The sequence below is a fragment of the Ambystoma mexicanum genome, chromosome 1q (assembly GCF_040938575.1).
Source record: "Ambystoma mexicanum isolate Mex_15411 chromosome 1q, UKY_AmexF1_1, whole genome shotgun sequence".
Taxonomy (NCBI): Eukaryota; Metazoa; Chordata; class Amphibia; order Caudata; family Ambystomatidae; genus Ambystoma; species Ambystoma mexicanum.
Window position 1 is genome coordinate 103,202,652 of NC_090922.1, and position 12,718 is coordinate 103,215,369.

The window sequence follows — 12,718 nt, forward strand, 5'->3', positions numbered from 1 at the left end:
AGAGAGCAGTTCAGCAGGGGAGAGGGAGAGCGAAAGCAGAAGCAAAGAGGAAGGTCTTGAGGAGCTTCTGGAACTGGAGATGGTGCTCAAGTTTTAGAGTGGTAGGGAGGCTGTTCCAGAGGGAGGTACTAGCCGAAGACAGATATCTACCCCCAGCTCGTTTCTTTGAAAAACGACTGGCCCTGAGGGAGTTGGAAGTAGATGAGCGAAGAGCTCGAGAGGGGAGGTATTTGCGCAGGTATAGCTGAAGGTATTTTGGACCAAGGCCCCAGAAAGCCTTGTGGACAATGCAGAGGGTTTTGAATTTAATCCTAGCGTCCACTGGGAGCCAGTGGAGAGATTTCAGAGCTGGAGAGATACGATCCCAGGGCTTGAGACCAAGGACAAGTCTCCCAGTCCTGTTCTGGATTAGTTGCAGAGGGCGGAGAGTAGAGGCAGGTAGATTTAGAAAGAGGCTGTTACATAGTCCAGCCCAGAGAGAACCAGAGCTTGGGAGACAGTGAGCTTCTGGTGGAAGGAGAGGAAAGGCAGAGTACCTCTGAGGAGGTGCAGTAGGTAATTTGACTTTTTTTTAGAGACCTTAGAGATGTGGGCAGAGACGGAAAGTGTGGAGTCAAAAATGACCCCGAGGTTCTTAGCCTCGCAGGTGGGGTTAGGAGGCGGGCCAAGGGAGGCCGGCCAGAGAGTAAGGGGAAAGGATGGTGAAGGTGTGCCGATAAGGAGGATCTCCTTCTTGCTGGCATTCAGACAGAGATCATTGGCGGCACACCAATCTTGAATGGCAGTTAGGCAATCAGAGATGAGAGAGGGAGAGGTACTGCCCAGCCACATCCTCCCCTCACTCAGAATCCCCCAATCCCGGCCCCTCCCAACCCATGTCAGTACCTCGCTACCCAGTTGCCCACATCTATTCCACCATCTTTGAATCCACTTTTCAAATATCCCAGAACTTTCATTAGACTTGGCCGGATCATGGTCTCCAAGGGCTCTAAAACAGAGGCGTGGACATGGTAGGGCCTGGGCAGGCAAGGCCCACCCAAAATCTGTAAATGCCCACTCAGCAGCACTGTGTGGGCATAAAAGCCCAATTCAAGCCCCTACATAGCCCACGTCAAGGAAGAAATCACTGATGAACATCTGCATTTCTTTAGAAACATTTAGAAAACAAAAAGCATTTTAAAAAATAATTTATTTCTTGCATTAAAAAACATAAACACACATTTTGTTTGTCAGCATTTGTAAAAGGGAGATTGCGATCTCCAAACAAGGAGACCATGCATTGTAGGAACAAATGTCATAAAAACATGCAGCTGGGAACATTCCAGATGCATTTTCAGTGCCAGTGCAGAGATGGTTTCCGATTGCCGAATTGCTGAACCGACAGAAAGTAATCCCCATGGAAGTAGAAAAGATCACGCTCTGTGTCTTGTCCAGCTTACAGTCATGTTTGCGGTGGGTCACTGCTTTCATCATCAGAGAGCAAGAACTCCTGAATTTCTTTCTTCATCTCAGACCTGGAAATACTAAGCAAAGTGAAAGATTAGAAGGGAAGGTGTGTGTGGAGTGAAACAAAAGCATTACTAAAATTAGATGGCCAGTATCCAGCAATGGTGTCTACCATAAATGTGCATGCCTTGAATATTTTCCAGTCATCAGGATGGCAAGGGGGACATGGGGGTTGCTCTTAACTTGCAGCAGCAACCACAGAGAGTTTAGCATTCAGAGAGGCTGCACTGCACCCTGGCCATCGATGTATGCCCCACAGCCATGAAAGCACAAATGACCAGTAAGATGACCTAAAATCTATCGGCTTCCTGGTGGTCAACAACGAACCTACATCCATCCAGTAAGGGAAATCAACTAGACTGGTAATTTCTAACAACGTGGAAATCACCATTCAAAGAACAAGTCGAACTGTAATGACACCTAAAGATAGTATCAGGAAATTGGATAATGTACCAAAGTTCTTAGCAGGAACTTTAATAAAAACATCACCTCTCACATCTTAGCACAAGGTATTACTAACATCATGAGCTCAACCTCAGATGATTCTTTTGCGACAAGATTGTGACAGAGTACAACAGTCAATTCCAACAACTTATCGACCTCCATGCTCCCTTGAAACACAAACAGGTTAGATCTAACTTAAACCACCAAAAATGGTTTAATGCAGAAACCAACAATCTAAAAAAAGATAAGAGGAAACTAGAGAGAAAGTGGGTAAAAGACCCCTCAGAAATTAATAAGGGACATTGGAACGAATTGGAGAATCAACACAAAGAAAAATCAGTAAAAGGCAAAGAAAAACTTTTTCAACAAACAGATTGTTGCAGCCAACAATTCCATGGGCAAGGTATTTCAAATTCTGAAATCAGTTGAAAAACGCTCTTCCCTATCTCCCCCTTCCAACCCTCACAGGAAGACTGTGAGAAGGTTCAACTTGCATTCCATAATAAAAACCACAAGGCACGTGAGACTATAAGCTCCTGCCATGTGACCACCCAGGCACATTTAACCCTTGGGAATTTGGATCCTACTCCTTTAAACAAGAATACATTTAAATTCAACCCTCTTTCCCTAGAGGACATGAAGTTACTTCTCACCTCCATCAGACAAACGGCCTGCTCAGAGAATATTTTGCCTCCTAAACCGATCTTGGGAAACATTGACATATTTGCTCCATTTTTCCTCAGAATGGTCAATGCGTCATTCAGGGATAATAAGGTCCCTGCAGAAATTAAAATGGTTACTATCACTCGATTAGTTAAAAAACCGGGACTTGACCAACGCGACCCTTCCAACCTTCACCCGATAACTAATTGCAATTTTCAATTAACGATCTTAGACAAGGCAGCAACTAGATAACTTCAAGCGTTTGTGGACGCTAACAACCTTCTCCACTCACACAATCGGGCTTCAGAGGATCACATAGTACGGAAACCGCCCTACTCATCTTCAAACTAAAAGGCTCAACATCTTGGACAGAGGAAAGGCTGGAATGTTAGTACTTTTGGACTTGTCAGCAGCCTTTGATTTGCTTGACCATCAGAAACTCCATGAGGCCTTAGAAAAATCTGGCAGATGCTATCAGGATGCAATAGATTGGGTGTCTTCTTTTCTTGCGGAACAGAGCTCCAAAATCCATTGGGGAGATCAGTTTTCTATGCCCCGCCTCATTAACTGTGGCGTACCTCAGGGGGCTAGTTTATCCCCTCTCATGTTCAACCTATATCTACGGTGTTGTTGTCTATGTACCTTCCTTACCAACCTTGGAGTATTTTTCACCAACTTCGTTGATGACACCCAATTAGTAATTGAACTGAGTGGGTGCCATAATTCAACCAACACAAGATTGCCCACATCTATAACTCAATCAAGGCTTGGATGAAGATACTCTGGCTCTGCTTAAACGGAAGCAAGGCGCAGCTCATGATATTTGGATCATCACAGGCTAGGGCTAAACTTGACTCCGACTATGCTTCCTTTAGCAAAGACACAAATATCTTGGTCTCCGACAAGGTTAAAACATTAGGGGTTTACCTGCAGGCATCTCTTGGGGCAGATGCTCATGTCGCGTACTTAAAGAAAAACTCAGTATTACCAGAGGCTACTCAGACGTATTAGACCGGATCTGAGTGAAAAAAATTGTACCACCATTCCTAGAGCCACTATCCTATCTGTACTAGATTATGGTAATGCCCTTCTGGTTGGAGCTAATAAGGGCCGCATCGTGAAATGTCAGACTATCCAGAATAATGTGGTAAGAACCATCACAAGGAAAACAAGAAGAGAACACATCACAGAGGATAGAAAACTCTCCACTGGATAGCTTTAGATGACCGTATGACCTTCAAAGCAATGACCATAGTTCACCACTGCCTTTATGGCTCTGCTCCTGCTTATTTGGAAGAACAAATAAGCACATATGAACCAGGTAGGGCCCTGAGATCTGAAACTCATGGGCTGGTGCAAATCACATGTCCAAAAAAAGCGAATGGACTTGGACGATCCTTTGCAATAAAAGCTGGAACCAAGTGGAATGAATTCCCCAGCTCCCTAAGATTAGAATCTAGCTACCTGATTTCCAGGGAGAAACTGAAAACACTTCTGTTTAAATAAATGACTAGTTCACCGTGATATTGAACCTGCTGTCCAGTACTTCTGTTTGTCTATGGCCCTAATTTACAGAAGTGTTTTCTAATGGCAAAACACCATTGGAAAACACTCTGTGAATTAGTCTATATGTCTTTACGTCTGCGCCCTGATGCCTGCGGGCTTTGGCGAGATGTAAATAAACAAATAAAAATAAATACAAAATAAGGCCCATTCACACCTCTAAATGAGGTAGCACACTTTGCCCACAACTATTTTCTCGAACGTTAAAGTTGTTTTCGGTAATTGAAAGTAGGTTTATTTTTTGTGGGATTATAGCAGTTTTTCACATCATGTTTAATAAAATGGTTAACTAGATCAAACAATAAATGAAGATGCATCAATCGATTGGGGAGCCTTACAAACTACAGTGAAAGCATATCTGCTGCATGAACTCCTTCAGCACAAGTGAAAAAATAAGGTTGGTAGTAACAAAAATGTAGTTATGGAGGGGGAGAGTAGTAAAATCAAAAAGTGATAGATGCAAGGCTTTGAATCAAACATTACCACCATCATTGCCCTGCGCAACATACATCATTCTTTAGTGCGTCTGTGCCATCACAGAAGGGGACAAGCCATTAGCTAATGGCTCTTGGTTCTGCCACTAAAAGGTGCAGTTCAGTCTCAATTGCTAGGCCATGTCCCCTCTGCACTGACACACAAGCAACCATGGGCATTTTTAAGCTTTGTGGTCTAGCAGCTTGTGCAGGGCTGCTCAGATTAGTGGCAGAGTGAAGGCTGATTTGCAGACAATGGTATGGAGGGCTGACCAGAGCAATGCCAGTGGTTATGATTGATTCAGAGACTTACATCCATCCTTTTTTATTTTTGCCTACTAGGTTGTAAGCGGAACACAGATAGGATGGAGACAGGATGTGAGGAGAAAGACCGATCCTATGGGTGAATTTGGTAATTTACCCATCCAATGACTAGCAATGGCTATGTGAATGCCTATAGCATTACTACCACTACCTGCCCCTCACCGCCAAAACGTACCCTTTAGGAACTCTGAGTAAGCTCTATCACAAAGTAACACCAATCTTTGTGCTGTATAGGATCTGCCAGTGTTCTATCTAAGCATTCTTTTGAGTGTTTAATTACTTAATTGCCTCTGTAAATAAGCTCCTCCTCTGATAGCAATCTCTGTGTGTCTTCAGCCAGTTGCTTTTTTAAGCAATATCAGCATCGATGCCTCTGTTCCTTGTAGTGGAGCCCTGTCTAAAATAAGAAAAGCCAACAGTTTTGGCTTAGCTGTTCCCATTTTATGGCCTCATGGCTAATCAAAAAGCCCACAGTGTTGGCTTTGGCAATGCGTGTTGGTTTCAGTTTGTCTCCTTCGGTGAAACTGTATATACCCAGATGTGGGTGCCTTGTATGCTATGCCTAGGGAATCAAGCTGCACCTCACTGAGTTGGTCCAACAAGCCCCTACCTGAAAATGACACGGCCAGCATGGCAGGTAGGGACCAGTTTCATATCTTCTCATGCGTACTTGCCACTTCCGACCTAAATAGAATGTATCTTTGTCTGTATGGATGCCTAGCCTGCCCTGCCAGAACTTTTCACGATTCAAATTGATAAGTACGGAATTGATAACCTCATACAAATTGAGTAACTTAAGAGAGTTTGAATGCATACAGAATACATCATGTGTATTGCGGGTCATGTTTGGAAAGTATGATGTAAATCATGGGTGCTGGTTGTTTATGGAGTGCCGGAAATGGAAATTTGCTGTGGGCCCCCACCAGTAATGGGGAGGGGAGCGGGATTTGTATGATTTGGCAGGTGAAGTTTGAGATCAGATCAGACTTAACAAGTTCACCTGCTCTTACCTGTTCTCCTGCCAAATCGGATTGGTTTTCCACCTTCATGTATTTTTATGTTGGCAATGGAATCCACCTGACTTTTACACCCTGGTTAAAGCAGGCAGATTCCAAAAGAAACCACTGTTAATTGTGGGAAGGATTTAAACTTTTTTAAGACCCATAGTGGAAAAGTGAAGAGCAAAGGCGATGGTTGCCAGTGTTGTTCTCTACTTTTACAGTACTTGGTGGAAACTATAAAAAGTTTGCAAAAATACTGCAAACAAGATTGTTTCTCTGTGTGAAATTATGGATTCAAAACAAAATTACTCCCCTTGTCATCAACCCGTTTCTACAATGATGTATAAATGTGAGTTGTCAATTGTTTTTATTAATCTGTTTACAATGGAGTATTATTTTAAGTCATACTATGACCAAACTTCAAAACATATCTGTACCAACTTCAGCTTGGATGTGTGATCCTGGACAAATCATTTAATCATACTGTACCTTACCTGCCAAAATTAGGTGCCCCTAGAAGTGATTCAGTTCACAGTATAAGCTATTCCAAAGAAGTCTCACTTATGGTTTAAGAGATGGGCAGCGCAGGGGTTAGGACCTGCCAAGAACATGCACATCTTTCTTGGAAAATATCAGTCCACATTTATTGAACAAAATAGTGTCCTAAAGTTGCCAAATTCTACATCTGGAGTCGCGTTCAGGCGCAAATTGAGTTTACAATCACTTGAGTGCACTGTCAGATGTAACTCCATAATGCTGAATAGAAAGTGTAGAATGGCTGGCAGTAACCCAATTTACAAAATGATCAACAGAGAAATGCAAGCGGGCAGATGTGAACTATTAACAAACTGGCAAAAGGAAAACGAACGAACTATTAGACAACATTGCATCAGAAGAAGAAGAAGAACTCATTCAAAATCCGTGCAGAATTCTGCGCACAATCAAAGTCCTGAAATGACAGAAACAGTGGCCAAAAATAAACAGACGTCACATCTACCTCATAACACAAAAAAGTTAAATGAATTGCAAAATTACATCAAGAAATGACCCAACAGGTTGGCTCGAAACTTGATACTAAGAGCGAGATTAAACTTGTTAGAAACCAACGTAATTCTATACATTAGAGGTCGCTCGCAAACATCAATCTGCCACTTTTGCCAAGATACATCGCCTCATCCTCAAGAAACTATTCAACATCTATTGATGGTATGTTCAGGGACACGAGCGATTAGACTACGATATCTATCTAGTCTAGTCTATTCAGAGCTGACATACCCCGACTTGGTGGAACAGGCTAATAGACGGTGACAGAACTAATCGGCAAATCGCAACAAAGAAGATTCTGGAACACATTGTGAACAATCTGCTTTAATAGAAACCACCGACTTGTTGAAAGTGATACTGCTACAAACAAGTAACAACACAACGCAAACGTTGATTGATCCAATCACGGTTTAGTTGATCCCTGATTGTAATATTGTAAAAATCTCATGTTGATTAAACAATAAAAAAATAAAATAAATAGTGAAATTCAATAGCAAATCAAAGTAAGCACATCAAACAAAAAGCCATCATGGACAATTGCATATTATAACCAGTATGTACAAGACAATGATGTGCAGGGGCAACGCAGGGGAGCAAGGGCCCTTCCTCCCAGCCATGCCCCACCAGGAGCGATACCATGAGGCCGGAAACCCTTCTTCCTGCACAGTCTGCCTCCTGATCCCCTCCCCCCAACCTTGGCTCTCTCTCCTGCATGCTAGCATACCTTCGTGCACTCACCTCAATTAAAATGTGCTGCAAAAATGCAACAAGAAACAAAATGTCCTATCCCTTGCTTCAGTATTCTGGAGGGGGTGGGGGGCTGTCTTTCACAGCAAGCTGGCAGGTCCACAAGCACCTCCTCCAGGACCTGCTGGGAGTAGCCACAGTATTCAGGGAGGCATTGTTGGGCGCACACCATCTGAGAACTAAGACTAGGGATCTTGCTGCTCAGCCCTTGCAGAGGAGGAGGCATCACCCTTGATTACCCCAAGAAAGACATGGTGGGGTTTTTTGGGGGTAGGTGGGAGTGGAAGTAAATCGGTATGGTGGTCAAGGGGATCTGATGAAAGGTGACTGGGGGGTGAAAGGAGAAGTGGATATGATAGAAAGGGGAGATAGGTAGACTGATGTTGCAAAACTATTGTCCTTGCTTCTCTTTTGCTCTGTACTGTTTTTTTATAGAGCGGTGCAACTATATTTTTACACATCTGGAAAGAAATGTTTTTGCTGGCTCACAGATCTGAGAAATCTGGGTCCATGCCAGCATTTTGTTTTACGTACTCTTACACCCACGCCCAATGGAAAGTGCCCCCACCCCCACCCCGATCACAAACCTGGCCACCCAAATGAAAATTCCTGGAGCCAGGCCTGCCTCTGCCACTAGAAGTCATCTTCACATACGCTACGCATAAGCAGTTGTGTTGCATATACAAGCCATGCAACTCGCCCCGCCTTGGGGATGTTTGCATTTCACGCTAATCTATAGATAATACCAACGCTGGAAAACTAGAGTTACATTTAACTAAATTTCCTCCAGCATTGGATCTTTCATGAATTTAAATACTTTGAATACATGAAAGAATAAACATATGAAAAGGTGGTAGAGAAAAGAGGCATCAATTTACAGGAAAAGATGCTGGAGCGGTGCTGGGCCGATCATAGATTTCGCTATGGCATCCACATGCAGTGTCTTTTTAAGGTTTGTGGTGGTCTCTTATCTGAACTCCAATATGAAAAGCTGCGATTGTAGCTTTGCCTCCATTGGAAGGGTTTTTTAATGGCCCTTGAAATTGTTTGTTTGGTGCTAAATAACAAGACTTCTTGCATGCAATTTCCACCTGAAGATCACCCTATTAGATAAGGGCTGCCCCTAAGGGGATTCGATTGCCCAAAACAACAAAGTTAATTGAATTTTGAGAAAGCCTCCATCTCAATACTGTCAAAGAAAATTCTTCTTTGCATCGCAAGGGTGTAAAGCATGCCCAGCCAGCTTAGAAGAGGCTCGGAAAACGTGGGTAAAGTGGCCATTTGATTGAAGTGGAACTCCGATGGCCGACTCAGAAGAAATGGTGTGTGCATTTCCAAGCACCACAATCCCCCTGCTGAACTTAGTACAGGGTTTCCTGACAGAGAGAACTTGGATGGCAGTGTCTCTTCTTGCTAACATGATAGCCAAGGTGAAGGCAGATTTCCAGCATGTAACTGTCACCATTAAGCACTGGCTTCAAGGGATGCGCTGGTGTCTCTAGCATACTGCAGAGTCACGTGATACAATCAGTTTGGAACCCAGTCAAATCAAAGGAGGCCTTTAAAGAATTGCTCAACAATTGGTTGTGAAAACAGTGATTTTCCTCAACCCTAGGTTTAGCGCTCAGAATTTCCAATGCATACCTTGGCAGCAAAATACTTGACTGCTCTAGTGTGCTTGTCCCTTGGATAGTCAAGGCTATACAAAAAACTGGTGGATGTGGTGGGATGTTGGAAGCACTCTGAAGGGTCGAGGCTGTCTGTCCTGGCTGCCATTAAGGTTAAAGAACTGCGAGAGTTCTGCAAAACCAGGCACCTGAAGATAGCGGGGCAACAAAGACTGGACTGCTCCATTCCATCTGGAAGCGCCAACAAGGTGAAGCAATTTAAAAAGAGGAAGATGAGGGGATATCCATGGACCCTGGCACAGGGGCGTTGCTAGGGGGGGCTAAGGGGGCTATAGCCCCTGATCTTTTGGTTGTAGCCCCGGATAGAATCTCAGGAGCTACAGCCAAAAGACTAGTTAGCCCCCAGTCCCAACAGTTCCGACATCAGCGTAACCCCAGGTCTTTTCCAGTACTAGCAACTCCCCTGCCTTGGCACATACCTTGCCCTCTACATCACCACCTCTAGTGCATCTGAAGCCTTGTGACTTAAGGAGTTGGAACTTGCTCTCCACAGACAGCTGAGCTGGCTAGGAAGCAACATGCTAGAGAATAGAAAGGGACTGGTTGGCTCTCAAGAAGGAGATTTGAGACTGAGCTAGCAGAGAAGGAAATCAAGAGCCTAAAAGATGAAACTCAAAAAGTTCTAATTGGAAGCAACTAAGGTGACAACTTCCAGCATATCCGGGACAGGTAAGGGTGCTGATCCACACTCTTGTCCCTGCCTTCCTTAATAACTAGTTGGTGTGTATGTGGCTGAGGCAGACAACTTGCCTTGTGTTTTCTTTCGAGCTAGCATGTAAATTGTACAAAAGAAGTAATGAGGACAACGCGGTCTGTTTACTTAGTAGCCTGTCTCAGAATGGATGAGATGCAATTCTTGAGTCGAATGAAAAAGACCAGGGAATTCACATGAACGAAGCTCTTGTAAAAATGTTTGGGAGGACACTACTCAAAATCTGAAGTTTGAGAGGTTCAAGAAAGTTAGGACATCTGGGAGCATGGTTCCATGAGCCAGTCAACTGGCTTGTATATGGGTAACATTGGGTATCCCTATAACAGACTTTACAACCTCAATGTTGAAATATATTTTGCAAGCGTTTTATACGGGGTTATGTCAGCACCTGGCTGACTCAAAGTTTGTGTATCTCAAGCACTCTGCAATAGCTGTAGACAAATGGGTGTTGCAGAGGATGAGGGCTCCTCTCAGGCACGAGGAAACAAATAAACCACATACCCCTGAACAACCATCACACTAGGCCCCAAAAAAAGATGCTGCTGAGCCACCAGTAGGTAGGTCATGTTCAGGACAAGATAAATGTCATACACTCCAACACATGAGGAGTGTGGGGACCAGTGGCTTCCACAATCCTGGAGGGAGAAAGGTTTGTGGGGTTCCTCTCCACAAGGCCTTTGTGGGTAGAAGCTACTTTCCTTACCTTTCCAGGTTGAATAGAAGTTTGCAGGCATCCCACAGTCTTGGTGTCCCGAGGAGTCTGGGAACATCATCTTGATGCCCTGGGGCAAATTCTTGTAAATACCCAGAGGTCTTTGAGGAGGGTCCTCTGTGAGGGTCGAGGGCCAACAAATGTCTTAAAACCAAATTGAATTTCTCTATTCACTTTATTTTTGTTTCTAAAGGGATTGGGGTTGAAGGAACCAAAAGTGATGTGGTTATAACTGGTAGAGAAAATAGTCTGGTATTCTACTAGAGTATTCTGTAGGGAGCCAGGAATGAGACACAGACACGGGACTCATGGTTTTGGCCATCAACTTTTATTGAAACACAAATGGGGTTGGGAAATGCCTCTCTGTCCCTACTCCAAGAGGTATTTTCCTAACTGACACAAAACTGCCTGTCTGATGTCAAGATGTCCAAAGCGAAAACGTCCTTTGTCCAAAGTACTATTCTGGCCCTCATATTCTAACAAAATTAATTCTAAGGTGAAAAGGGTAATGTAGTTGCCATTCATAGTTGTCGGAGCCCAACTGACAGTCTGTCCACCTCCAGGTTCAATTCTCCTGGCAGATGCACCGCGGAATCACCCACTCCCAGATGCTGAGGGCCAGCCTGCATAGGAGCAGGGATCTGGTTCCCCCCTGCTTGTTGAGGTAGTACATGCAGGTAGAATTGTCCGTCCGAATGCAAGCTGCACTGCTCCTGATTAATGGGAGGAATGCCTTGAGTGCGAGTCAAATGGCCATAATTGTCAGCCAGTAGATGTGATTTTGTTGGTCGTCTTGGACCACAGACCGTGTACTGAATGTTTGCCCAGGGTAGCACCCCACCCTTGGAGTGAGTCATAGTATGATTTGCTGGAAGCAGTCTGAATGGTCTTCCTACCATGAGGTTTTTATCTTGCCCGTAGCACGTGACGTGAGGTCCTGCTGTAGGTGAGCGGGTATAGTGACCGGGTCTCCTTGATGACCGGACTCCTGGTCCCAGGATGCTGAAAAATGCAGCTGCAGTCTCCCCATTCACAGCCTGGTGTAAGGGATAGCCAGGAGGCATACCACCAGTACTCTCAGCAGGTGCTCCTACCATCAGGCCATAGTTACTGTCCTGCTGGGGAAGTGAGCAACAGAAGATTTGATCACTGCCACCTTCTCCCCCGTGGGGAACATCTTCTGCTTCTGCATATCCCACAGCAGCCACAAAAACACCAGTGTTTGTGTAGGGTAGAGCTGTGACTTCTAAAAGTTGATCGAGAACCCCAGTTCGTAGAGTGTATTCAGGAGTCTGGCCACCGAGTACCTGACCTGTTGCGGGACCCCCCTCGGGCTAACCAGTTGCTGAGGTAAGGATATACATGGAGGCCCTCCGACCTGAGCAGGGCTGCCACCGCATTCATCAGTCCTGTGAATACCTTTGGCGCTGAATTGAGGCCGAACGGCAGCATCTTGTAATGAAAGTGCAACCCCATCACCCGAAACCTGAGGAAGGACCGATGAGACTGCACTATGGGGAGGTGCAAATATGCGTCTTTCAGATCCAGGGAGCACGTCCAGTCCCCCCCCACGCAGTGTCTCCGCTATAAGAGCTGGCATCACCATTTTGAACTTCTGCAGAGTTAGGGACAGATTTAGGAAGGAAAGATCTATGACCACTCACAGGCAGGCCTCGTTCTTCTTTTGAATAGCAAAGATGCAGGAGTAAAAGCCCTGCCCGTGCTGAGGGAGGGGGATCCTCCGCCACCACCTCGCTCTCCACAAAGGAACGTATCCCTGCTAAGAGTGAAGGAGTGTGTTTGTCTGCTGGAATGTCCCAGAGGAAGACAGCAATTTCCCT

General features: G+C 44.7%; 1 protein-coding gene across 2 annotated transcripts in view; it reads right to left on the bottom strand.

Moving 5' to 3' along the window:
- Positions 1–1,171: 1,171 nt before the first annotated feature.
- The window catches only part of CTU2 (cytosolic thiouridylase subunit 2), a 773,185-nt gene continuing 761,638 nt past the window's right edge, over positions 1,172–12,718 (bottom strand). The window contains exon 15 of one of the 2 annotated variants that reach the window (XM_069635914.1): positions 1,172–1,514. In XM_069635914.1, coding sequence (XP_069492015.1) covers positions 1,442–1,514 — 73 coding nt within the window. In that variant the 3' untranslated portion in view covers positions 1,172–1,441. Of the gene's footprint in view, positions 1,524–12,718 lie in introns of both variants that reach the window. The other variant, XM_069635904.1, reaches the window with a different exon arrangement.